Raw genomic sequence first — 27,972 nt, forward strand, 5'->3', positions numbered from 1 at the left:
TATATTTTGTAATACAGTATTCACATCTGTTCGTCCTTTTTCCTCTATGGAGTGAGCAAAATAAAACCAGCTTGTGAGGCAGGTATGGATAGGCTGGCCTGAAAAACACACACAAGAGATTGGCATTTGTTGAACAAAATATTTTATGGCATTGACTTAAAATAAACCTTTAAAAAACGAACCTCCTGTACTGGATTAAAATCTGGATCGTTTAGGTTTCGTAGGAACCAGAGGACACCCGGCCGCAAAACTTCCCGTAGCAGAAGGATGAAAGAGGCGAAGTAGAAGACATAAACCATTCCTACCAGCCAGTGGATAAACATTGACGTTCCAGGTGCCGCTTTGAAGCTAACTTCTCGATCCTTCAAAAAATACATGAAAAATCAGTATAAGAAAAGTACAAATTATAAAAAAGACTGAACTATTAAATGCATTATTTTAAACATACTTTAGCTATCATATAATTCATTGGTAATAGTATAAAACAAATTTAATGAGTATAAAAACTGGTATATACCCCTTCTTTACTAACATTTCTTATTGATTATACTGTAATACTCTCATGTATCAATTTAAATTTATAATTGTAAGCAAAAATACATGAATATAGCATTACTAGCACATTTCCCACCTTCAGTGTCCAAAAGGGAACTCGACAAACACCTCCACAGGATACCTGAACAACTGGGTGGTGATTCATCACCACCCTGTAAGACTGTGAACAGCAGCATCTAACAGTCTGGTAGACTAGACCACCAATTAGCAGGCCTGGCCAGAGACCGATCTCCAGAGACATTGATCCTCGGTACAACCTCAAAGTAACCTCAAAGTATGGAGAGGAAGCCATCACCCAAGCCTTTATAACCCTTCCCTCACTCAATGGAACCAAACCAACTCAATACACATTTCTTAACCTCACAATTTACTTAACTTATTTTTGCACTCATATTTTTCCCACAACAGCTAATGCTTCTCAGTTTCAAAATTTCAGCCACTTCAGCTCTTAAATTTTTATGCCCATGCCATACCAGTGTCTCGCATCAGCACCAACCAAGAACCCTGGAGCCAAGGAAGGTGCAGGAGGACAGCAAGACAAAACAAAGCAGCAAGCATATACCAGCAGACACAAGCCAAGATAATAAGAAAGATAAGAAACCGAGATGATTGTCATGCCCTTCAAGAAGACCTGGACAAAATAAGTGTATGGAGCACCACTTGGCAAATGGAATTTAATGTGAATACAGTAAATGCCATGTTAAGGAATGTGGAATAAGAGTACATAAATCCCACACAACCTATAAATAATGTGAGAAATCTTTAAAGAATTCAGGTAAAGAGAGAGATCTAGAGGTGGTTCTAGATAGAAAACTCTCACCTGAGGACCACATAAAGAACATCGTGTGAGGGCCCTATGCTACACTTTCTGCCTTCCAAAAGAGTCCAAACTGCCCCACATTTAACCTCCTTGCAAAAACCAAATGCAGCTGTGGCAAGTGAAAAAATGCAAAAAAAGAACAAAAGACCAACCAAGGAGATGGGTCCCTGTGCATCCTTCCTCAGCCCCTCCCCAGCACCAGAAGCTACACAGAGAATCCATGACCTTGAGGCAAAACCCTCTTTCATACCAGATGAGAGACAAAGGCATTGCCTCCACAAGAAAAGACCTATGCTATTAATACTCCGAGAAGCAGAAAGCAGCGTATCCTCGGCAAGAAGCACCAACTCTACTACTCCACTGCCAACATGGAAAGGGCAACCACACGCAAAGAAATGCTAGCTTCAGACCCCAAAACCTGAGATGTGTTGGAGCCCCTGGAACAAAGGAGGGAGGGACAAGAGACCCAACACACCACACTAGTAAGGCTGGGAGAAATAAACAGAGCACACAGAACATGTGGAAAAACCAACCACTCAAACTCTGAATTAAGGAAACACAAAAGGACCAACTTGGAACCATGTTGGCACCAAGCTACAAACAACACACACACAGGAAAACCGTTCCTGCAAAACAGCAGTCACCTGGTAAGTCCTGTCTCAAGACTAATATAGTTGAAAAACCAGTACCATCACAGGAAGCATGGTGCCATAGTGATGTCACACACCCGGTGCACACCATACAGAATAAGAATGATATTAGGGAAGGATGTGGACCCAATGCCCCAGATAGGGGTTTAACTAAGAAGAATCTTAAGAATGTAGGTTATCAGAAAGGAACAAGGCTCTGTAGTCGTTGGACAAAGCAAAGTCACTTCTTGAAAATATTCATCTCTTAAATTCAACTGCTTCGTAGTATGATAAAATATTGAGACCATACGATGGGATTGAACTTGCATCACTGGACTCCCCATATACATCATGTTCTGGTGATATTACTGTGCTTTGTAGTACTTTGGCCACCTAATGTGACATTTGTCTGGCAACTTATGGATCAAGATGTCATCATGAACTTAATAATAGCCATTACCACAACTTTTTTTTTTTTTTTAGATTCTATCTCAATAGCAACTTGAAAATGAAGTGCATGTTAAGAAGTTTACAATCAAGAGTGCACCATGGAAGATCACAATTGCTTACGTTGTGAAATATGTCAGTGTACAACAATTGTTGATAGCCAGCCATTATGTCCACGAGAAATCTTGAAGATGATTCCAAAAGACTTCAAGGTGAGACAAAATATGACAATTTTGATGTATGACTGAACCAAGTTATCAGAGTGAATGCCAAAGCAGGGGGTGAGATGGCTGAATGTCTTAAAGGATGTTCCTACCATAGGGCTCCTAATCAATACTGAAATAATGAAGATGGTCACCAGTCCTACTGCCAAGTTAAAATGACAGCACACACACTACCATAATAGTGAGGATGACAAAACTATGCTACCTTTAATATACTCTTTCAGTGATATGGTAGACTAGTTGATGAAAAAAAGAGAGAGACTTGTTTATAATGATGAGAACTGATTATAGCCTTAACCAGATGATGAATATACACTTTCTGATATCCCAGACACTCCACACACACAACAGAAAATGCAAACTCGCCCCAAGAACCCTATCCTTAAACAGCAAGTACCGAGAGTAATAAATGCCTTTAACGCCATCAGTCCCCAAGTTCTATTTGTAGTGATCTAACCACCCTCCCCTCCCTTGTGCATTATTTAAGAGCTATCTATGACCATACCAAGGGGTCTCCAAACTACGGACTGCGGATACATCTGACCCACTACAAGATTGTATCCAGCCACAGCAACTTTAAATACTGTACATATCATTAATATAAATAATTATTTCCCTTCATTTTTTCTCAATCATGAGGTAGAGCAGATAACACATCAAGTTCCTATCTGCTGTGTTCCCTCCCATGTGACAACAAGCCAGAATGTTCGTCAGCCTAGCAAACCCCCATTTTCAGCCGCATAGTTACCTTGAGGTGTGCACCACATGCACCATATGCTGTAAGACCCCCAAAACCATAAACACTTAATGATAACCTCGCCCTTGAAACGTACTAGTACTAGTTTGCAGGAAGCTGCAGATACGACGCAGATCTCTGCATCTTGTAACATCTCTGAGTAACCATCATCACTGCACAAATCCTAATAATTTTTGTTTGTTATACAAGTTATTTTCCATTATGCTTATCTTCATTGCAATTATTGTGAACATAAGTTTTTTTTGTATTAAAGTTAAGTATTTTAACATTCTCTTCCACAGGTCTTGATTTCTCATGAAAACAAACGCCATGTTACTTTTCATTGTGCATCTGAATGTGTTGTTTGCCAAGCAGTTAAGATAAATTTATACTGGTATATTTTCGTTTTGGAATTCTCTCTGATATTTATTATTGGCTTGGGTAGAAAGGTGCAGACATAATTTATTTTTTAACCTTTATTGATGGCTACAAGTTTATTGTTAATTTTGTTTATTTGTTTTACTGAATTTATTTCTCGATGAGTGTTTATTTTCCTTACGGTGTGCCACAAAATTGGGCCAATTCTCATTTTAGGTCCAAAAAAAATTTGTAAAATTTTAGTAAATAAAATTAATAAAAAAGGAATGACGTACTTTTCTCAGCTACAGTTAGGTAAATTGATTCTTTTGTTAGAGCATTTGCTAATGGTTGACATTTTTACTCATTATATATCATTTTCCAGTGTAAGCACACCATCCTTTCTTTGTAATTGTTAAATTTCTATTTTGTCCTGAATCATATGACGCTCATTACCCCCAAAAAATTATTCAAATAAAACTTATTCATTTATAAAACTGATTTTTTCTTTGGCCCCCAAAATGTGTAAAATATAAAGTGTGGACCTCATATTGAAGAGTTTGAGAGACCCCTGCGGCACAGTCGAAAATGCTGATGATCCTAATATTCCCCCTCAATCAAAGTCATTCTATGGCCAAAAGAATATCACTAACCTCATCCTCATTAGCAGAGTCCTTCTCCTCCCTCCACCACCACACCCTCCTCTTCTAGATCACCACAGACACACAAGGTAACGTGTTAGTTTGACATATTATTATTGTTTTTAATATACAGTAATTATGCAAAATTATTTATCACTCATTTAAATATATGGCAGGTTTCTATGCTAGAGAGAGGGGGGGGGGGTGAGAGAACTGGGAGCATTTCGTCAAAATCAACTACAGCATCGAGACATAGCCAGGAATGGACAGGTCCCTAGTAATGTCTTGACAAGAGGTACCACTGCATGTCATTAAAAGGAATCTGTCTAAATTTGCCCCATTAGGCTACCTTTGTTAATAAACACCGCTCCCCCTGGGAATTTCCTATCCTTGAGGGGGGGTTAGGAGGGGGGGTCAGGCATATGTAGACTTCTTCCCCAGATATATCAGATTACAAATGTTAAAAAGACCCTTAAAGAAACACCCAAAGCATCTGCCAAAGAATTATACATGCTGGTTTGACTATCATGTATGTGCCCACCACAGGACTGATTAATGATTAGAGTATAGAGGAATATCGACAACAGTATTTGGAATTTTGCCCTGCCTGTAAAAATTTTAAAATGGTAAAGACAATGAACTATTTCATTGTGAATAACTTAAAATGGAGACATTACACCCTCCAGCATTTCATATCTTCAAGACAACCAAGAACCCAACAATCATCTAACCTTTTAATTCGGTCAACAAATTTCAGCCTGACTTCTAAACAGAAAGTCAAACTTTGAGGGACAGGGCAATGTAGCCCAACAATACCACAGGCACCATCCCAAGAAAATGGAACACTATTAGCCTGTTACCCATTCTCGGTGTAAAGAAGAGGGGGTGTCTACAGTTTACAAATATTTATGTATACAGTGTCCAGGATGCTAAACTAAATTTGGTGCCAGGAGCAACGTGTGGCAAGACCCATGTGGGAAGTGGTGAACACCAACCTCAATAACGACTTTTGAATGTAAATTAGAGTATACAGAAGTGTCTAGAGAAGTAGCAGAACAGCTGTTCAGGGGCTAGACAGAAATAAGGCAGCTGGACCAGATAGTCTCACCTTGGGTGCTAAGAAAATGTGTATGGAAATTAGCACCCCACTACAGTACATAGCATCTTTCAAACAACCTTACAAACAGGAAACTTAGCTAACATATGAAAAAAAAAATAGTTCATTCTGTAAGAATGGAAACAGAAGACCAAATAAACTAGAGACCTGTATCACTGACAAGTGTAAGAGTAAAAAGCACTAGAAGCAATTTTTGAAAACAAATAGACATAACTTGGAAAGCAAAGATATAATAACAGAAAGCTTTAATTTTGAACAGGAAGGAAGTGCATAACAAATATACAGTACTTAAGTTTCCATGATAGAGCCACAGAAATAGTGCAGGAAGAGAAGGTTGGGCTGATGGTATATACATGGACTTGAAAAAAGCCTTTGACAAGAGTTCCACACAAAACACTTGTGGAAGTTGGAACACATTGGGAGGGTAAAAGGCAGATTTCTAAGTTGAATGAGAATTTTTTATCAAAAGACTATCATAAGCAGTGAACAGAGGGAATGTAACTCACAGAGCGCCTCAAGATTCAGTTCTTGCACTGGTAATGTTTATCAATATAAATAACCTACAAGAGGGATTACAGAGTTGCGTGAATATGTTTGCAGACGATGCAAAATTGCTAGGGAGAGTTGGGGCTTAGAAGACTGTATTGCCTTCTAAAATGACCTAGACAAAATATGTGAGTGGAACAACACATGGCAGAAGGATTCAAAGTCAACAGTGAAGAGGGACACAGTGGCAGAGAACAACAACAACGGAGTCAGGGCTACACTGGCAAGTACAGTAGCAACATTCTGCTAGCATTGTTAAAAACTCATTTATTCCTTCCCTACTCCATGGTCTCAGGTGTGGTACTGTGTCCCCACTGGTCTGGAGAGGGGGGGGGGGGACCTGCTGCCTGGGTAACAGCTTCTCCCCCGAATCAACCTACCCTGGCTTTGCGCCCTGGTGAGGCCACTCCAGACCAGGCCGACATCAGAGCACAACTCCATAGTCTCCCGAGACTGATGGATGCCTACTACTACTACTAGATAATAATAAATACAGTAGTCTAGAATTTTTGAACTGGTGTTCAGAAGACGGAATGTTGACCCAAATTACACACATGGGATTAATTTGGAGAGACACAACCATTCGTGTGCTGTCTTAACATGTTTGTATGTTATTCACTTTGAATATTTTTGAATGTGATAACCCATTAATTCTTTTAATAAAAAGGTTATCTACAAAGCAGATTTTTTAATTTCTGAAATCTCCAATGTGGAGAGAGAGAGAGAGAAACATAATTTTCTAGTTTGGAAGTCATTCAGGCATTTGGTAATACTGCACCTAGAGTAATTATTAAATATACAGTATTGCAAATTTACCTATTTATATATTTCAATAAAGTAATAAGATATAATCTTCATTCTTAACATAACTTCCTGCATGTAATTAAAGACTTAAAAAAAATTAACCTTGATAGTGTTCTAAATTAATATTTATGTAATATATTCTGTGCTAATTATATCATCCTCCTTTAAGAAGTATTGATACATACGCTTTCCATGCAGGTATGTGTCGTATATATTAACATTTCTACTTTTATTTTGTTCAGATTTTGTCTCAAGTGGGGCAAGTACTTCAACTTCTAAACTTATATGCTATGTGATTTGTAGCCAGTAAAGTATAAAGTACTTTATACTTAACTGGCTAATACAGTTTTATACACTAAATCCCGAGTGAAATTAAAAAAAAAAGTACTTACTAAAACCAGAGAAAAAATTCAGAAAAATGAAAGGCTGGTTTATGTACATATGTATACATTCATGTTCCTATGCACACACACACACACATGCACAACAGAGATTTTACAGGAAAGAGATGGTTGGGTTGACTGCATTTCTCTGGACCTAAAAAAGGCTTTTGACACAATCCCACAAAAAAGGTTGTTCTGGAAGCTGGAACATGCTGGAGGAGTGACAGGTAGACTTCTGACATGCATGAACAAATTTTTCAACAAAAACGAGGGCAGTAATCAGAGGCAATGTGTCCAATGTATCGAACTGGAGGAGTGTTACTAGAGGAGTGCCACAGGGTTCAGTTCCTGCGGCAGTAATGTTCACCGCCTACACAAATGATCTACCAGAAGGAACACAGAATTATATGAACATGTTTGCTGATGATATTAAGCTACTGGGAAGATAGGAAACCAAGACAATTGTCATGCTCTTCAAATGGACCTAGATAAAATAAGTGCTTGCAGCAGCACCATGTGGCAAATGGAATTCAGAGTGAATAAATGCTATGTTGACCAAACCACACACTAAAAAGTGAAGGGACGATGACCTTTCGGTCCGTCCTGGACCATTTTCAAGTCGATTGAGAATGTCATAGATCATAGATCAGCTAATTAACTAGCTGATCTACGACTGGTATTCTTTACTAGTTGATCAACTATATGCAATCTTAATTATGGCTGGTTGCTAGAGACAATTAATTGATCAAAGTCTTTTGAAGATAGAGAGAGAACCAAATTTAACATTATCAGTCAACTGGTTTTCTTAGAACTATGGTAATAAATGCTAATGGCTATTAGTAATACATGTTTATTTAATTTACAAAATTATTATTGAATTTTAATCATATATTTAAATATCTCGAGATCTTACACATAAAAGCATTAACCTCAGCAAAATTATTTCAAGATTTTTTAATAAACTTTTATACACATTATATTGATCTTAAATAGTTACAAAACAGCAATGAGACACCCCTAATCATTATTCAAATGGTATTTAAAAAGTCACTATCTAGAGATTATCTTGAGATGATTTCGGGGCTTAGCATCCCTGTGACCCGGTCCTCAACCAGGCCTCCTTTTTATTACACATCCCCAGGAAGCAGCCGGTAGCAGCTGTCCGACTCCCAGATACCTATTTACTGCTAGGTGAACCGGGGCACCAGGGTGAAAGAAACTCTGTCCATTTGTTTCTGCCTCCACCGCAGATGGAACCTGGAATCTTAGGACTACGAATCCCGAGCGCTGTCCACTCAGCCGTCAGGTACTAAGATGCAAATACTCAAGCAATAATCAAAACCACTAAAAACTACACTGTGGACACACGAACAATGCATGACAGTCCACCTTAGAAACAACCAGCCGTGGAGTTTGGCCAAGTTTAAACAACGAAAAATCGAAACGATAACACAAGCAATCTTTGCAATCGACAACGGCTGCACAAGGCAATCTTTTGCAATCATTAACAATTGAACAATGCAATCTTTTGCAAACAACAATAGTTGCATGAAGCAATCATTTCTAACAGTTGAACAAAGCCATCTTTTGCAATCGACAACCACTGCAAGAAGCCATCTTTTGCAATCGACAACCACTGCAAGAAGTCACCTTTTGCAATCGACAACCACTGCAAGAAGCCATCTTTTGCAATCAACAACCACTGCAAGAAGCCATTGTTTGCAATCAACAACCACTGCAAGAAGCCATCGTTTACAATCAACAACAGTTGCACGAAGCAATACATGATAACCGATGTGGCTTACCTTGAGAGTGGCATCAAATAGTGAGAGCGAGCATATGTCCAGCCACCAACCACCTATGAGGGGAAACACACCAATCTCCACCACACTCAGCAGCGCCACTTTCACTACTACATAGCATAAGCCCAGCACTCGTTTCGATCTGTGAAATACAAAGTCATCTACTGTCAAGAAAATCAATTGCTCTCAAAACGGTTTCAGTCACTACTAACAACAATTAGCAGTGTTTATTGTAAATTCCTTACACCCACAATGTTGCCCACATACAATTATACATTAAGTACAGTCTATAATCACACTTGATGCAACATTTAGCCAGGCCACGGCTAAAAATGATAAAAAACAAATACTGTACATCAAACAACGTGCATTATAGTATAATATAAAGTATTAATCACCGATAAAATGAAAGAGTGAATACATAACACTACTGCTGAAATATAAGTGATTGTGAGGTCTGGTACACAACACAATAAACCCTGGCTTAACGCAGGGTTAATATCTAGTATCTCATCATGAATCTGATACTGGTACTCAAGCGTTTTTATGATTCAAGCCACGAAACATAATGGTAAGGAGAATTAAAATCAAAATTGTTATAATTCACAGCAAAACTATGTTTATACAAACTTCACACTTAAATACAACACCCAAGAGATTACTTAATGCTCACCTGTTTAGTCTTATTATTGCGGCCAATGTATGCAACAGAACAAGACACAAGCCGACAACACAGTAACCACACAGGGCCGTCAGCAGGCCCTCAAAGTGCGACGCCGATACCCAGCTCTTGAGTTTGAACCCGACTATTGTAAAATGGCCAATATGATATGGACAGAAAGCTGTGGAAAAAGAATAATTTACATTAATTTTAAATAGTATGGGGCATTATGTATGTGTTCTACATGCAGAGGAGGAGTCACAATAACGTGGCTGAAATATGTTGAAATATACGGAGCCAAGGAAGCAGGACAGGTTCAATAGTTCAATAGCCAATGGAAGGAAGTCAAAGGCATAAGCAGGAAGGCATAGAAAAAATACTTGGGAGATACAAGCTAGAAGTGAAGAGAGAAAGGAGCAGAACAGGAAACAAATGTGTGCACAGGTGTGAGGCTTACCAAGAGAAGCGAAGAACTAACACTGAATATGTATGTAGATACTATGTAGAGAGCTAACACTGAATGGTAGGATACTATTGTAGAGAGCTAACACTGAATGGTAGGACACTGACAAGTTAATATTGAATGATAGGAATGTATTCCATTTTCCCATATGATCTTTATCAAGTTTCAATGCTGATCAAAAAATCATGAGGTGTCTGAGAACGCATCCCCATAACAGACCAAAATTCTCTTATAATGAATAAACTTTATATTAAAAAACTAGTCAGACTAAAATTACTAGTCAAGATGAGAACATTTATCTGCAAACTTTAGATATATCACCCTATTGTTCACATAAATCCTAATGATATTCCACTTGTGAAAATTCTAATCAAACTTCAAGCACATTAAATATCAAAATGTATAATCTTAGCCAAAGGATTGCAAAAAATTATAAATATGTAAGGCTGTTATTAAAAAGCAAACACTTAAGAGGTTTAAACAATTACTGTACTTGCACATACAGTATTATAATTATATTCAATAAAATCACAATAATGTGATTGTGAGAAAATCTTCGGAACATGATGATGGAATCGAGCCAGAATCCTGGGTATAGCGTGCATCTGGAGTGACCTAGGAAACCCGGTCGATTCCACCGCCCTGCTCCAAAAATTCTCTCATATTCAAAGGTATTACTTACAGAAGACTAAATCTAGAGCCCTTACCAAACACAAGAATAAACATCGTGTTCAAAGACACGACCCAAAATACGTGTTCCAGAAAAACAAGTGACCCATCGAGGCCTAAGAGTCGCTCCCATGTAAGCTCTTCAGCCGCTCGGTCCCATTCTATAGGGTTCCAGTTGAGATCGTCTGCTGCAGCCCCAGGGTCCAAATTATTATTGGCTGGCACACCTTCATGTAAAAGTTCACCTTCATTACCTAAAAAAAATTACATTATTTTACTGCTAGCTCTTTAAAATCATATTACAATTCATGTTACATATTACAAAAACTGTTTTTGTAATATGTAATTCTCTTAAAGTGAAAACTAAAGGAAATTTTGAATAGTTGAGAAGTGAGAGAATTAGGGGCATTATAATTACAATAAAACGGAAAATAGCTTGAAGTGCATGCATGATACATCCCACATCATCATCCAGGAAACAAAACAGTCTATGACAGTGGTTTTAACTAGGGCTACCTGTAGGCCTATCAGGAGGACCCAACATTGAATGGCTGTATAAAGATCAAACTGACTAACCTTCTGCCATATTTGGAATAACTGGTACAGGTGCTATTTCTTGATGAGCTGGGTGCTCAATAATCTCGGCATTATTATTGGCTGCTTCAATAGGAGCTGCAGCATTCTCATTAGCAGGCTGTACTGGAACCTGGCCATTTCCTTGATTTAACAGCCCAAAGTTTCCAGGGGGCTCATGCTGCAAAGAAAAAAAAAGTTACTGTAAATGTCAGATCTACTCCTAATCTAACATTTAAATTACCTATCAGAATTCTGTAACACTGATTGCAGAATTGTGATAATTCTGCAAATTACCTAACTGTGATTGCATTAATATGATACCATTAATATGGTATCATATTAATCTCATTATCTAAAGTACCCAACCTTGAAGTTGCGTTGAGATCTCGTTGCGGAGTTGTGTTCTCGTGGACTGATCTCTGACCAGCCTCCCTGGTTGAAGGTCTGGTCAACTATGCTGTTAGATGCTGCTGCTCACATTCTCACATATGAATTAGAGCTCAATTGATCAGACATCTATCATTCTCAATTCAGTCATTATAAGGAATTTCATACACCTTATAAATTATAAAACGAGGAGCCATTCACTGCTTCAAACCACTCTTGATTCACTCTCAGGTCCAGTAAACTCTTTTCTTGCTCCTCTCATTTTCTTTTACTCCTGTTCTTACAATATTTTGACCCCAAAAAATTTGGATTGACACTACATATAGTAATCAAAATCTAATTATTTTGGTCTATTTGATTTTTAATACGTTTTTCATCATAACATTCACTTAATTATCCTAATGTCAATATTTTACAAGACAGTGTGAAACTTTACTACTTATGTAGTACTGTACAAAGTGTCACCAGCTTTTTTATCACTTACCTCATGCTGCACATCTTGATCAAGCCAGTCAGGCCCTCCTCCGTGGAGAATTTGTTCTCGGAGCCACACCAGGCTGATGAAAGCACTTAGTGTGCAGGTCACCACAAAGCACCCGTGGAAGATATCCGATACCAAGTTATCTCTAATGGGGCAAAAACAAAATCTATGATTATTACTGAAAATGATCATATTAAAAAAATATAGAATAGAGAGATAGTGCTAAGCCAGTATGAGTATACAGTACTTGGAACTTGAGGATGGAGGGAAGGAATGGTGCCCAATCACTTGGACCGTTGGGGATAGAGCATCAACCTGCAAGAAGTGAGGCGTCGCTGCACCATCCAGTCCAAGTGATTGGGTACCAAGTTTCCAAGCAAAAATAAGAAATTGCTGAAAGAATGACTAGTTATCAAGATTTACTACAACATTGGGAATATCAAAATATTATACTTTCCATAATTTGTCACATCACAAAACAAAACATCAACACGAGGCAAAGTGCACAGCTATTACTTACGTTGATAGCATGTCAAGTGGTAAGGTTAGAACAGAAGACACTGAGCCTGTGAAGAGGCAGCGATAGATCCTGCAAGCTGTGAGGGGAACAACTCCCAACCAGGCCACAGCCACAAGCGTGTAGTGCAACCAGTATCTCACTGCTGTTCCCATACTCCGAGCCAAGCCAGATAAGATGTCTGCTATGGGCAGCCTCTTTGGCATGTCTGGAGAGTATACTGAGAGATATACAAGCATAAATATGTTGAAATTACTGATAATGAAACATACGAATCAAAAATAATAATTTTTATTAAATATATTGAAATTACTGATAATGAAACATATGACTCAAAAACACTCATTTTCATTTTTATGAAAGCTTTTAAAAAGTAATGATGATACCCTTCAGACTTGTGCCCTAAATTCCAGTACTGTGCTATATATGTATTTTTACTGCACTGTATTTGGATTACATTCTTACAATTAAGGTACAGAATCTTCCAGGTACTGCATTATGTAATTCCTGCTGCACCCTTGTGTCTCTCTCCATAAAGTAATACTGTACAAGCTAATGCAGCAATTACTCTCATCTACTCAATGGTGTGTGGGTGGAAATGAGATTAACCATAGCTGGTTGTGGATAGTTTTAGCCCAGGATAAAAATCAGCATCAGCTACTTCCTTGCACTAGACGTATGCAAACAATGCCATCCTAAGTAAAAAAAAAAATGCCATTCTAAGTAAAAATTAATGCCAGTACTATTACTGTACATAATCTTTCTCTTGTATACTCTCTCTCTCACACCATCGCCATATAGACATTGGTAGTAAGTAATACTAGAGTTACAAATACTTACTTGGTGTAAAGTGAAAGCGGTGTTTGCAGAGTTCGCAGTATTCTTTCCGTGAGTACCGGAGCCATTGTACTAGGCAATCTTGATGGATGAATTTGATGCTACCAGTACAGATGCAAGGGTGGAAGAGTGGGCGGTCACTGGTACCTTCACACCGGCATACACGACATATGTCTGCAAGAAAATGAATCAATAGGAAGATGGTATAATGTTATTTATTACAAAATAAGCTTAGAAACAAATATTTATTTAACTTGGGTCATATAATTTATCCCTTTCTAATATTCAATTTGTGGTTATTAAATTTAAGCTGCTTGTAATATTAAGTTATGATTGAAAATATGAATTTTGCCCTTTGAAAATATTTTAATAATTGCATAATACTCATCTAAGACATTTAGCCAGTTTTCAGCCATGAGGCTTTAGGTTAGATTTTACTGTCCCGAGCTTAGCTTGGATACCATCAGTGATGGAAATGAGGGGGTACATGGGTTTATGGAGTATACCTACTTCTCAATTTCGAATTTTTTTTATGCTTGATTTTGATGTTTGTTACATCATAACTTTAACATTAACATTAACATTTAACATTAACATAACATTACAACATAACTTGCACAATCACTTACAATTATGAGTTTAAGTGCCTCATGGAAACAAGACTTATCACCAGTTCAAATTTATAATGCTGATGAAATGGGCGTACCAAAAAAATTACAACATACTCTTTGTTTCATGACAATAATGATCATACTACTAACTACATGCTCAATAAAGACAGATTAAGAGTGCTGTGCTGTGCTTTGTATCCAGTTATTTGGACTATATTTCCTACTAGGAAATGTATTTTAAAACCAATCTAACTGAACTCAACCCAACCAAACCCACTTGACTGTACCCATTTGAACCTACGATGAGAATAGAGCAGTATTGAATCCCGACTCGGAGAATACACAGCACCTTTCACAAGTGTAGAACTTGGAGACTTGAACACTGAACTCTTTCCCAACGTAAACAGTATTAATATGTTACAGAAAAGATACAGGATACAGAAAGAACAAAATTTCAGAGTGAGTGCTACCTGACATTTCCAGTTGCCACATCCAATCCTGTATTGTGTCCATGTTTACTCCAATTCAATTCTTCAATATTGTGGAGAACAGACCCACCAGCGGATCTAAACACTCACGACAGAGTCAGGTTAGGATGAGCAAGGCTCCACTAAGATACGTTTTGACTCCATTACATCATATTAAGATATGTTAGGTTACAATAATGATTTCAAGTTAGGTTCAAGTTTGAGACCTGTCCAGATGGGGTACAGTCCAATCCCACACAGGAGTTTCAACCTAAGTTTTCCATTCTTAAAACCAATTAGCTTAGATTTACTTGGGTAGATTTGATTGGATAGGGTTTACAACCCCCGCTGGAGAACTGTATATTGAATACAAAATGGATTTTATCCACCAAGACACCCCTGAGAGCCTTAGGCCTAGTTATGAGCCCGTATATATTAGCAGCAATACCATACACATATCCACACTTAGCATACAGTAAACCATTTAACCTCACCGACACTTCCACGTATACATTAACCCATAACATCATACAAGAGACAAGTGGCACCATAATATTCAACACGGAAAAAAAACTGGTAATAGTTGGAAGGGGCTCAAGGTTGCCTGACCCGAGAGCCCATTATGGGGGGAAACTGGGGGGTGTAATTATCTCCCACGGGGTCTTCAGTCCCACGTAAGTCACCCTGGGTGATTGTTCCCTCCTCCCGGGCCTCCGTCAGCACGCCCTGGCAGGGGTAAAGCTGTACCTTGATTTTGAGAGTCCTCCTCCATTTTCGTCTTGTCGTCAACAACAACCAAGTGAGCATCGGGGCTCAGCTGCCTGCTCCCTCCCTCCCTCTCACTCCCACTCTCTCACTCCCTCTCTCCCCCTTCTCTCTCTCCCCCTTCTCTCTCACTCCCTCTCTCCCTTCTCTCACTCCCTCCCCTTTCTCTCTCTCTCTCTCACTTCCTCCCTCCCTCTCTCTCTCCCCCACTCCCTCTCTCTCTCTCTCCCTTCTCTCATTCCCTAACTCTCTCTCTCACCCCCTCCCTCCCTCCCTTTCACTCAAAGGTACATTAATGAACTATGTAAAAAGATACCTCGAACACTATATATGTAGGACAGACGTAAACCTGTGTATGTAGGTTAGATTAGCATTTTAAAAGCACTACAATCACCTTCTGTAGTTGATTGTTCAATAACTCACTGAATTATATGTTTAACAGATCTCTAACCTTGTCCATTGAGGACAGAAGAAATGTATATGTCCTGGTTAGCATTGCAAGTGCTCGTTTTTTGGCCTAAAAAATAAAAAAAGTAAAAAATAAAAAACGTCTTTCCCTACCCTATTCCATTCCTTCACACTATCAAATCCCCAGGCCTCTGTAACCCTTTCCACTATCACTCACAGGATGGGTATCGGGTGCATAATAAATGAACTAAACTAAACTATCAGATCCATTCATTCTCTCTCTCTCTCTCTCTCTCTCTCTCTCTCTCTCTCTCTCTCTCTCTCTCTCTCTCTCTCTCTCTCTCTCTCTCTCTCTCTCTCTCTCTCTCTCTCTCTCTGTCTCTCTCTCTCTCTCTCTCTCTCTCTCTCTCTCTCTCTCTCTCTCTCTCTCTCTCTCTCTCTCTCTCTCTCTCTCTCTCTCTCTCTCTCTCTCTCTCTCTCTCTCTCTCTCTCTCTCTCTCTGTCTCTGTCTCTGTCTCTCTCTGTCTCTGTCTCTGTCTCTCTCTCTGTCTCTCTCTCTCTCTCTCTCTCTCTCTCTCTCTCTCTCTCTCTCTCTCTCTCTCTCTCTCTCTCTCTCTCTCTCTCTCTCTCTCTCTCTCTCTCTCTCTCTCTCTCTTTTGTGAAATATAGGGACGTCCCTATATTTTGTGAAATATAAGGACACTCGCTTACACTGGCGAGCGTTCTTATTATGAATCCAAGATTACGTATATTACAGAGCCGAAATCACATCTTTATTTATTTTATTGGTTTTTATTTATTTACATAAACAAAACTTCTTACATTCTTGTAGAGCAGGTACTTATTTACTGATAGGTGAATAGGCGCATCAGGGTGAAACAAACTCTGCCCATTTGTTTCCGCCAACACCAGCAGGGATCTCTGAACTTCATTTAATAACTATATGCCTTCTAAATTGAAGAATTTAGCTGATAATAGCATTATATTGCGGTTTTTAATATTGCCTAGAATTTGTATAAAAAATATGTGTGAGATCCGTCTTGTCTCCTCCTAGAACAGTTGGCCTCGTTCGCGACTCACAATCCGGAATCCTGGGCTCGACAAACCCGAATTATTATGATAAAGGCTTTCATATATAAGTTTGTTATTCTTCTAACATGTCAAACATTTACTTTTGTTAAGATATTTAGGTAAAATGCAACATTTGTTACTTGAACGTTCATTATTCCGTAATTGACTGCGCGTCGTCGGAATTATTTAATATGTGTTGCGCTGTTCCTCAGTTTGTCCTGAACATTGTTGGAGAGTTTTGCGTACCGCAGTGCCGGCCACACACTCTAGGACCACTGCTGTGGGTGCTGTACACTCTAGGACCACTGCTGTGGGTGCTGTACACTCGAGGACCACTGCTGTGGGTGCTGTACACTCTAGGACCACTGCTGTGGGTGCTGTACACTCTAGGACCACTGCTGTGGGTGCTGTACACTCTAGGACCACTGCTGTGGGTGCTGTACACTCTAGGACCACTGCTGTGGGTGCTGTACACTCGAGGACCACTGCTGTGGGTGCTGTACACTCTAGGACCACTGCTGTGGGTGCTGTACACTCTAGGACCACTGCTGTGGGTGCTGTACACTCTAGGACCACTGCTGTGGGTGTTGTACACTCTAGAACCACTGCTGTGGGTGCTGTACACTCTAGGACCACTGCTGTGGGTGCTGTACACTCTAGGACCACTGCTGTGGGTGCTGTACACTCTAGGACCACTGCTGTGGGTGTTGTACACTCTAGGACCACTGCTGTGGGTGCTGTACACTCTAGGACCACTGCTGTGGGTGCTGTACACTCTAGGACCACTGCTGTGGGTGCTGTACACTCTAGGACCACTGCTGTGGGTGCTGTACACTCTAGGACCACTGCTGTGGGTGCTGTACACTCTAGGACCACTGCTGTGGGTGCTGTACACTCTAGGACCACTGCTGTGGGTGCTGTACACTCTAGGACCACTGCTGTGGGTGTTGTACACTCTAGGACCACTGCTGTGGGTGTTGTACACTCTAGGACCACTGCTGTGGGTGCTGTACACTCTAGGACCACTGCTGTGGGTGCTGTACACTCTAGGACCACTGCTGTGGGTGCTGTACACTCTAGGACCACTGCTGTGGGTGTTATACACTCTAGGACCACTGCTGTGGGTGCTGTACACTCTAGGACCACTGGTGTGGGTGCTGTACACTCTAGGACCACTGGTGTGGGTGCTGTACACTCTAGGACCACTGCTGTGGGTGCTGTACACTCTAGGACCACTGCTGTGGGTGCTGTACACTCTAGGACCACTGCTGTGGGTGCTATACCTGAGGGCCAATATATCTCTCTAGTGGCCTCGACAAGGACAGGAAGCTGACGGCTTGTCAAAGATCCCCCCATTTGTCCTGTGGATTTTATCTAGCAACGTTCTAGCATCGATGGCTTCGGCGGGTAGGCGGTTCCATGGGTTTACTGTGTAACCATATAGGTGAAAAAACATTTCCTGTTTTCTGACCGGAATTGATGCTTGTTGCACTTGAAACTGTTGCTCCTTGTTCGTGTTAAATCTGACTCTTTTTAAAAAAGTTCTGTGAATCAATATCCTCCAAACTTCAATATTTTAAAAGTTTTGATGACATCCTTCCTGTCATGCTTCACTCACGTACTACAAATAATCGCCCACAGCCTGAACACCTAACCAGTGCCTAAATATGAACAGTAGGCTAATATACTGTATAACAATATTAATTTATATTTGAGGAAGTTCCTGTTTTGAATGAACTGCACATTAAAATTGATGAATGCGTCTTTGGGGTCGACCACTGGATGGAATGGACCTGGTCTGAGGATGGGTTGCCTCGTCTGTTGTTTCCATCCTGAATGTCCATGGGTGTTTGTATTTAAGACTCTAGGAATTTTTTACTTGGGCCTAACATTGTGTACAGAATTTACATCATCTTGTACTGTACTGCATCTTGAGGTTATCTTGAGATGATTTCAGGGCTTAGCGTCCCCGCGGCCCGGTCCTCGACCAGGCCTCCTTTTTTTGTTATTCCCCCCCTCCCTCAGGAAGCAGCCCGTAGCATCTGTCTAACTCCCAGGTAGCTATTTACTGCTAGGTAACAGGGGCATTAGGGTGAAAGAAACTGTTTGCCCATTTGTCTCCGCCTCCACCGGGGATCGAGCTCGGAACCTCAGGACTACGAATCCGAAACGCTGTCCACTCAGCTGTCAGGCGCCCTTTCCCTTTAAGTTCTTTCAATGCATATTTGAAAGTACTTAAGAGTGGTGATAAAACTTTTAATAGTGAAACTGTGCTTATAAATTTTTAAGCCACCTTTTTGACCATCCAGCATATAATGTTATAATTTCCTTTCAGGTAACACAAATATAGATGGTATTGATGAACTTCACAACTTCACAACAACATGGAAATGAATTTTAGAAACAAAATTGTTTTAGCTGATATTCATCATTATTATATATACTGAACTCCTTTTGTGGCAGTACAGCAATTGATGTTTTAAAGTTTATTAAGAGCACTTACATTTCTTTACAACTAGCTGGTCAAAAGCAATTGAAAGTTTGTTGAACTTACTTTGTCTTAAATTTCATAATGGGAATGTTTGATAAATTAGCTTTTGCTCTTGGCTTGAAGAAGAGAGAAGCAAGTGTACTGGTTATCGGCCTTGATAACTCTGGCAAGTCTACTATGCTTAATCATTTCAAATCTGACGATCAGAAGAGCACAGAAATTGTGCCAACAGTGGGCTTCAATGTTGAGAAATTTAAAGGTGAGATTTTATTTATTTAATTTTATTTATGAGTGTAGCTTGATATTAGCAGACAGTTTTTATATCAAAATCAAAAGTGGAAAAAATTTCAGCATGTGTATTGATGCACATCAGCATCTCGGAAGAATCTCTCAGTATTTTACAGTATGTAAATGTACAGTGTAAGCAAATAGCAGTTGATTTGTCTGGTTGATTTTCTCAGCATGCAAACATTATTAATTCAATACTTTTAAATATGTTGCAACAGCTTCAAGCTTTATGTTGTGATTGAATGCTACAACTTGCTCCTAAAATTGTGACTTTTATTCCTTGCATGGGATTGGCAAGTATGTGCGTGCAAAAGCAAATACAGTAGCAATTTGTCGGGAGTATAAAAGGCATAAGTGAGTATTTAAAAACATTAAAAATATTTCTTCAGTAGTCACATAGTGTACAAGTGAGAAAATAGAATACAAAAATACAATAGTATGTGTGGGTGGTTGATATAGTTAAATGCTGTACTATTGGATTTATCATACAATAAATAAATACTGTATAGAGTACTGTACAAGTGATGCCATTCCTCCTGATACAGTGGATGGTCTATGTATAAATTTTATGTAATCAAAAATTGTCACCATTAAAATGTTCTTCACTTGCTGTAATTATACCTGTATTTAGTTTTGTTTTCCCCATTAACTATTATTGAAGACATTTCTGGGCAGGACCCCCTTGGTAGTCATACGTAGCTCTAGTACCACTAAGCTTAGCCCAACACACCAAGCCTTTGCTACTGGATCTCAGTTCACCTGGAGTTTCTGGTCTGTGTGTCTGGTGGTTGGTGTCTGGCGCACTAGCACCTGGAACAGAAATCTGGACCCAAGAGTGCCAGAACATCCAGTTCTTCTATACACTTGCCTCCTGGCCCCTCTCTCTCTCCAGATGTCTTTTGGTTTCAGCAAAGTTGTGTTCTGTTCTTGCTACTTTGCTACTTTAGTGGCTTTTCTGGTATTTTATTCATCTGCTATATTCAGGCTTGGTGCTTGATTTGGGAAGTCCACCTGGGTGTTGGCCTTGAGCACTATTTTGGGTGTCACTCAAGCTTGTTGTGCTTCAGCGTTTTGCATGTTGCTGGTGGCCGCCCGCACTTCAGGCCCTTGTCTTTTCCTGCCTTCTCCAACAGGCTTTTCCATTTCCACATTTTTGTTTTTTCCAGAAATGACAACGTCTTTTACTGAAGAACTTTTTTTTTATTTAGCTCAGGGAGGGATTGCATTTGAACAACTCACGAGTGAGGGGGGGGGGGGGGCAGGCTGACTGGAGCACCAGGTGGTGTGGACTGCCATCTGGTAACAGTAAGACACATCATTTTTAGAGTATTTATCCTGCAGCAATGATGATTTGCATGTTACCTGAGGGTGCCAAAGTTTCTTCAACATATACTTGTTTTGCTGCACCGGTGCTTTCTGGTAGGTTTTTGTTCCTTAGTTTTGGGTTGAACTCTTATCCCCAAGCTCCCCCTCACCTTGTAGAGAGCTAAATTCTGGTCTAGACTCCTAGGTTGCAAGGGTGGGCTGGCTTGTTGCATCTAAAGCATGGCCCCACCAGAAAGGGGATTTTTATTACATTTAATTTCATTTCATTACATCTCCCACAAAAGATAAACATTGGAGCTTTTATATTACTGATAGGCTTTTAAATCAGTTAACTGTATTTGCATGGCTTAGAAACTTCTTTGGAAATCAAATATGGTGTACATGATTGCTGATACAAATTAGCAACCCTGGATGTAAAATGCTTTCAATATATAGCTTACTATAAGATACCTTTATGTAAATTTGTTATTTATCTTTTCAGCAAAGAATGTGGGATTCACTGCTTTTGACATGTCAGGCCAGGGTCGATACCGAAGCTTGTGGGAGCATTACTACCATGACTGTCAAGGAGTTATCTTTGTGGTAGATTCCAGCGATAAACTGCGGCTAGTTGTAGCCAAAGATGAGCTGGACATGTTATTACAACATGCTGAGGTATTAACTCTCATAACTTTAGGTTTTTAAAATTTTTTAAAGTACTGTATTGACAAGTATTTAAAATAAAGTGATTGTTTAAAAATTATTTGGTTGTTCTTTGTGTAACTGTACAGTACAGTATAATGTAGGTGTTATTGCTTATACATTATTAAAATATTTAACTGATGTAAAATCAGACACCAATCCACAAATCTGAAAATAAATGAATTGACACTGTTTCATTGTCCCGATGGTGCTACATGGCCTTCCTGGTTTGGTGCCGTCTTTTGATAATTACCTTACCTCATTCCGTCCCGACCATTATTAAGTCATGTAATGGAAAAGGACCTAAAGGATTGACAGAAACATTATCAGTTTTTATTTTCAGACTTGTTGGTTGGGTGTCTGATTTTCAGTCACATTGTGATATTGTCTGCACAATGTAAAATTGCAAATTCAAATATACATAAATTTTGTTTTCCATTTAAAATCAATTAGATTATTTCATGACATGTTGGAAAACCTATATACAGTACTGTATAAATTGAAAAGATATATTTATCTATAAATGGACTCCATTTATAGATACAATACCTATAAAGATGCTAACTAAAGTATGTTGGTGGTTAAAATTTCAGCCTAGTTCAAGGGATTGTCACTGTGGATTGGTGGCTGCCTAAGTTGCTATATATTATTACCTTTATTACCTCAATTACTTAATTTAGGAAAGTCTGGGATCGAGTTTACTTTCTGACAAAATGATTATTTAACAAAACAAGGAACAGATTGAAAGAATGTGATCCACTTAGTAAACAAGGCAAATAATTGCTGCCATGGGAAAACCAGCCTAGTTGATTTATGACAGCAACCAGGTAGCAGTCCAAATCATCCGTGTTCCCAGTTGGCTGACCTTTTTTCTTCCGTCATTCAGGAGCCACCTGCGACAAACTGCCTCAACCCCCCACTGGGGAGAAGCGAACAGGGCAGGATGCCCTTTTCTGGTGGGAACCCACCACAAAAAAAGGGCATTTCATCACATTCAATGCTTGATTTCTGGGAGGGGCCCCCTAAGTAGCTTCGCAAATTATTCAATAGATGACCACTGCACTGATATTGAAGACAAGATGGGGAAAGAATAGAGACCAGGAAGGAGGAAGGAAGGAAAGCAAGAAAGGCATAATTTGAATTCAGTATTTCAATATATTTTAGTATATTATTTGTATCGCCAAATTTGTTGACAGGAAATCATGGGTACCGTGCTCAGTTTCTGTCATGTGATTAACTATGCCTATTTGATTTTGCATTTTACTGTACTTTCAACTAATGAAGTAAAATTCATCTTCCAGATTCGCAATCGCCGTATCCCCATTTTATTTTTTGCAAACAAAATGGACATGCGTGAGGCAGTGAGCAGCGTTAAGGTATCAGCAGCTCTAGGTTTAGAGCGAATTACAGACAAGCCTTGGCATATTACAGCTTCAAATGCCGTCACAGGAGATGGTCTACATGAAGGAGTGGAATGGCTCACCAATCAGATTAAAGAAAACTTTGAAAATATAAATAAGCGATAATTTTCAAAGAATTTGTTGGTCCTTATACTGGTAAGAAATTATAAACTATTACATTACCAATAGTAAAGTTTCATAATCTGACCCATCATAAAATAATTTAATAGCCCTGCTTTTTCAAATATTCTTGGTTCCAGGCTTAAAACTGCAAGTATTAGCATTATGTTTAAGAAAAAATACAATATAGGTAAAGGTAAAGAGAAGCTAGCCAATATGCACTCACACATTCAAGCAATTTTATCCCATAATGTGCTTGGCTAATTCCTTCCATTGTAGCTTATTTTACCTAGCCTATATATTGTGCCTAACTTGGTACAGTATTGCTACAATAGTGCAGAAATATTAGACAAGAATATATACAGGAAAGTAGATTTCTTGTGCTTGCAGTGACCAAGGCCATGTTCCTTGCTAACAAAATGTGAGAATTTTCCGTCCTTTAAAGGTTAAGCAGAAAGCTAAATATATTTTTATCGTTTATTTACATAGTTTGGGGAGTTCTATGACTGAAATGTCGTCTTTTCTTCATCTTCTGGCGTGTGGTTTGGTGGTCATATCTTCAGCCATGTTAATGTGACTCATTGTCTGCATCAGCATACAACAATGGCAAAGAAAAGATGATATTTAATTGTACAGTAAAAAGGAACCTCGGGTGACGAGCAGCCCCATCTACGAGCATTTCAGGTAACGAGCAAGCCACTCAAAAAATTTGTATCGATTGACTAGCTTCCACTCGGTTGATGAGAAAATTACATGGTGCTTCCTAGCGTTCCTGCTGGTTCTCGCAAATTCTCGGATGCCTCAGACAACAGTATTGTTATTTTATCGTTCAGGATAAGCACCCCTCTGCATTTATTTATGCCTTTCTTTGTGGTTTTGTGATTACAATTTGTAACTCACGATGTCACCAAAAATAGTGTTGTCAAGAGGAAGAAAGACACTGTAGATTTGAAGAAGGAACTCATAGCAAAGCACAAGCGTGGTGTTGTGACTGATCTTGCCAGGAAGTATGGCAGGTCCTCATCAACAATCTGCATCATCTTGAAGAGGAAGGAAGAATTTAAGAAGCTTGATGTGGCTAAAGGAGTTACCAAGCAACATCCAAATCCTATATGATAAAAAACTACTGTTGGTCTGGATGAGTGAAACGCAATTATGTGGTGATATAGCACAAACAATAGCTCTGAAGCTATTGTGCTATAAAATTTCATACTGATGTTTTTCTGGGGTGGAACAGATTGTCTTTCCATTAATATTTTAAATGGGGATATTTGTTTTGCAAGATGAGCATTTCACATGAGCTCGGTGATGGAACGGATTAAATTCATTAACCGAGGTTCCTTTGTACAGTATTTACATTGAGAGATTACTTTGATAAGGATTTTTTTAGCATTATGTCAAAGTGATCAAACTATTTATCAGATTTATTTGTTTTGAGTAATATTAGATGTTAGAAGCCAAAAACATTATTCAATTTTAATAAATATTAAAAGACGTGCAATTACAGTAGATGCATGCCTATTTTAATGCCATTCTGTATGTTGCTGATCTGTTATAGCAGCATTTCCAGTTTCATTCCAGAGGTAAATCCTTGCCGAGGAAAATTACCTGGAGCTCAGAACATTGTTGGTGCTTGAAAATGCAATTGGCTACACTGTATTAAACAGCCTTCAACCAATGGATCATAATGTCATTTCAAACGTAAAGCTTTCCTCCATTAGGGAACAGATGGAGACTGGTGGTAAATATTAAATAAGCAGTTAGTCAAGGATTGGCAGAAGTCCTTTGACATTATGAATGGCATTAGAAATTATATTTTAAGCCCAGAAGGTAGAAACAGCCAACTGCATGAATAATAATTTTTTTTTTCCCCTACCACAGATGTGAAAATTCATTTACAGTGGTAACCAGCATATACTGTAAACATTTTCTTGTGTCCTTCATGGACAGGGTTAGAGGTCTGTTAGCCATATAGTCTAATGAAGTACTGTATTAAGCACTGGTGATTGAAGTGCTCTTACAAGGCTAACCAGCAAACATACATTCTTGTCTGTTCTACGTACAAGGTTAGAGAGCTGCTACAGTACATGAGTTATTGGTCAGAGGCATGTCATGATTACTTTTGGCAGTATTTCTGGTCAAATTATCGAAGGACATTACCTTTTCTTGATCCCCAAGATTTCAGCCTGGGGTTACTGGTAGACAGCACTAATTTTTAATATTATAATTTATATAACTGAACATAATTTAATGTATTTATTTTAGGTTTATTAGGTTTATTATTATCTAGATCCCAAGAAAGCATTCCCCAGTTTTAGGTGAGGTGATGTGTCTACTGTTTATACAGGCAGCCCTCAATTTGAGATGAGTTACATTCCTGCACAAATCATAAATCAAACTTCAAATGTGTTATGGAAAAATTAGTTAGGTTCCAGGTTCCTCCAAAAGACAAATTTTGTATCACTCTTTACTTAACACCCAATTAACAACCCTGTGCTAATATTGAATATTCCTTCACTTTCTAGCTACAAATTTAGCACACAGTGAAGTCCAGAATGCTTGGAGATTTGCAATAATGCATAAATATAACCACAAAGGTTTGTAAAACACAAGAATAAAAGCCCGACTTAAGGTCAAGGATAGAGCTGGTTGTCCCTATTGTAATTCATTCCCAGGTCGAGTAACTTCAAAATCCACCTGTGCGTGTTTGAAGCTGATGTAAAAAATGCTTAATTCCGAGTCTGCACATTAATTAAAATATTATGGATTTTTGGTGCATTATACAAATTAAAGGCAAATGAAGTCTCCTATTTATGCCTCATTATTAAACAAATATTTTAAAATAATTTGAGCCAAAACCAGTTTGGCAGCTTAGTCCTTAAAGCTTGACTGTGCTCTTAGTGATGAAACTCCCAAGGATAAGAATCTCTTCTAGTCAGTAAACAAAGTACAGTATACTTCTAGTCAGTAAACCAAGTTAAGCTGTACTTCATCAGTAAGCCAAGAGTATGTCTAGTCCCCACCCCCCCCCAAAAAAAAAAGGGACTGCACTTATCAGGGTCAATGTATTTAATTAGTAGTTTTGTAAAGCAAAATATTTGTTGCTTAATGCCCAGATACCTACAGTAAAATTTAAGTAGGATGTGTATTATCAATATAAACATGCAATGAAATTGCCCGTAAAAGATGTGCTGATGTAGGAAAAATTGCAATTCATGTGAAGATGAATATATTAGTAATTGCAATGTGTATTTGCCTAATGGTGTAATGAACTAATGGACCTGTGGCGGGCCAGAACCAACCATGTTTACCCTTCACTGAATAAAACTTCAGGATACACTAAAGGTGGTACCTGCTGCCCATCTTGCACTGCCCACAAATTAAGTTATAAAGCAAGTTACAGTTTGCAACTGGCAGGTACAGAATGCTGACCACGTATTAGTAAGAACTACTCTATCCATGTATACTTACTAATACATGATGTGTGTTCTGCTTTACAACTTAACTTGTGGGATAGCCGATGCAAGATGGGGCAGCAGATACCACCTTTAGTGTATTTTGATTGAGATTTTATTCGATGAAAGGTAAGCATGGTTAGTTATGGCCTGCCCTATGTCTTAGTTTACATTCCAAGATAATTAATACTGTGCATTTACCTAATGTATTGACCATCACATAAATTATGATTTTTTTCTCTATATCGACACGTCTCTTGCATTCATTTTCATTGTGTAATTTTTATTATACACTTAATGATTACTATTAAAATAAACTAAAAAATTTACCTACCACTTGTTTTATTGTTTTATATTATTAGACTTAAAATTCCAGAATGTATTTTTTATATTTTTGTAGATGCTTGACAACATACTGTTTACAGTGAGAAGAATTTACAGGCCTGCCTTATGCCTCCTTGTTCCAATTACTGTACATAAAAAGAGGATAATACAGTTACAGCAATGCCTATAATTGTTCACTTCCATGTCATCAAAATTTCGCTACTTTTTTCGCTACTTTTTAGCCCAAAATTTCGCTACTTTTGCTACTTTTTTCGCTACTTTTTAGCCCAAAATTTCGCTACTTTCGCTACTTTTTCGCTACTTTTGCTACTTTTTAGCCCAAAATTTCGCTACTTTTTTTGCTACTTTCGGTACTTTTTAGCCCAAAATTTCGCTACTTTCGCTACTTTTTTCGCTCTTTTTGCTACTTTTTAGCCCAAAATTTCGCTACTTTTTTCGCTACTTTTTAGCCCAAAATTTCGCTACTTTCGCTACTTTTTGCCCAAAATTGGGCTACTTTCGCTATTTTTTTAGCTCAAAATTGGGCTACTTTCGCTACTTTTTAGCCCAAAATTGGGCTACTTTCGCCACTTTTTAGCCCAAAATTTTGCTACTTTCGCTACTTTTTATCCCAAAATTTCGCTACTTTCGTTACTTTTTCGCTACTTTTGCTACTTTCGCTACTTTTTAGCCCAAAATTTCGCTACTTTTGCTACTTTTTAGCCCAAAATTTCGCTACTTTTGCTACTTTTTAGCCCAAAATTTCGCTACTTTCGCTACTTTTTAGCCCAAAATTTCGCTACTTTTAGCCAAAAATTTCGCTACTTTTTTCCCTACTTTCGCTACTTTTTAGCCCAAATTTTCGCTACTTTCGCTACTTTTTAGCCCAAAATTTTGCTACTTTTGCTACTCT

General features: G+C 38.6%; 2 protein-coding genes across 12 annotated transcripts in view; one reads left to right on the forward strand and one right to left on the reverse strand.

The window, feature by feature from the left end:
• LOC123769948 (E3 ubiquitin-protein ligase MARCHF6) overlaps nt 1-15,586 on the reverse strand; it is a 30,458-nt gene extending 14,872 nt beyond the window's left edge. For 2 of the 7 annotated variants that reach the window (XM_069301082.1, XM_045761444.2), the window contains exons 1-10: nt 15,478-15,586; nt 13,656-13,826; nt 12,819-13,035; nt 12,302-12,443; nt 11,431-11,608; nt 10,893-11,108; nt 9,735-9,903; nt 9,065-9,203; nt 4,422-4,475; nt 183-362 (exon numbers count right to left, since the gene is read on the reverse strand). In XM_069301082.1, the coding sequence (XP_069157183.1) occupies nt 183-362; nt 4,422-4,475; nt 9,065-9,203; nt 9,735-9,903; nt 10,893-11,108; nt 11,431-11,608; nt 12,302-12,443; nt 12,819-13,035; nt 13,656-13,826; nt 15,478-15,502 (1,491 nt within the window). In that variant the 5' untranslated portion in view covers nt 15,503-15,586. Of the gene's footprint in view, nt 1-182; nt 363-4,421; nt 4,476-9,064; nt 9,204-9,734; nt 9,904-10,892; nt 11,109-11,430; nt 11,609-12,301; nt 12,444-12,818; nt 13,036-13,655; nt 13,827-14,733 lie in introns of all 7 variants that reach the window. The other 5 variants (XM_045761443.2, XM_045761447.2, XM_045761448.2 and 2 more) reach the window with 3 other exon arrangements.
• Nucleotides 15,587-17,168: 1,582 nt separating this feature from the next.
• LOC123769947 (ADP-ribosylation factor-like protein 6) lies at nt 17,169-27,068 on the forward strand. Of its 5 annotated transcripts, none has more exons than XM_069301084.1 (4): nt 17,169-17,254; nt 19,310-19,724; nt 21,561-21,733; nt 23,062-27,068. In XM_069301084.1, the coding sequence occupies exons 2-4, from the start codon at nt 19,547-19,549 to the stop codon at nt 23,284-23,286; spliced, it is 576 nt and encodes a 191-aa protein (XP_069157185.1). In that variant the 5' UTR covers nt 17,169-17,254; nt 19,310-19,546; the 3' UTR covers nt 23,287-27,068. The 5 variants fall into 5 exon arrangements, with proteins under 5 accessions (XP_069157185.1, XP_069157186.1, XP_069157187.1 ...); XM_069301085.1 differs by having other exon boundaries at nt 17,186-17,258; XM_069301086.1 differs by lacking the exon at nt 17,169-17,254 and adding an exon at nt 17,268-17,284.
• Nucleotides 27,069-27,972: the final 904 nt, after the last annotated feature.

The sequence above is a fragment of the Procambarus clarkii genome, chromosome 45, assembly GCF_040958095.1.
Source record: "Procambarus clarkii isolate CNS0578487 chromosome 45, FALCON_Pclarkii_2.0, whole genome shotgun sequence".
Classification (NCBI taxonomy): domain Eukaryota; kingdom Metazoa; phylum Arthropoda; class Malacostraca; order Decapoda; family Cambaridae; genus Procambarus; species Procambarus clarkii.

Bases quoted from the DNA above. Each gene is read 5' to 3' on its own strand.
- LOC123769947 (XM_069301084.1), top strand. From the start codon at position 19,547: ATGGGAATGTTTGATAAATTAGCTTTTGCTCTTGGCTTGAAGAAGAGA. The intron at 19,725-21,560 runs GTGAGATTTTAT...TTATCTTTTCAG, and splicing joins CAATGTTGAGAAATTTAAAG to CAAAGAATGTGGGATTCACT. The intron at 21,734-23,061 runs GTATTAACTCTC...TTCATCTTCCAG, and splicing joins TGTTATTACAACATGCTGAG to ATTCGCAATCGCCGTATCCC.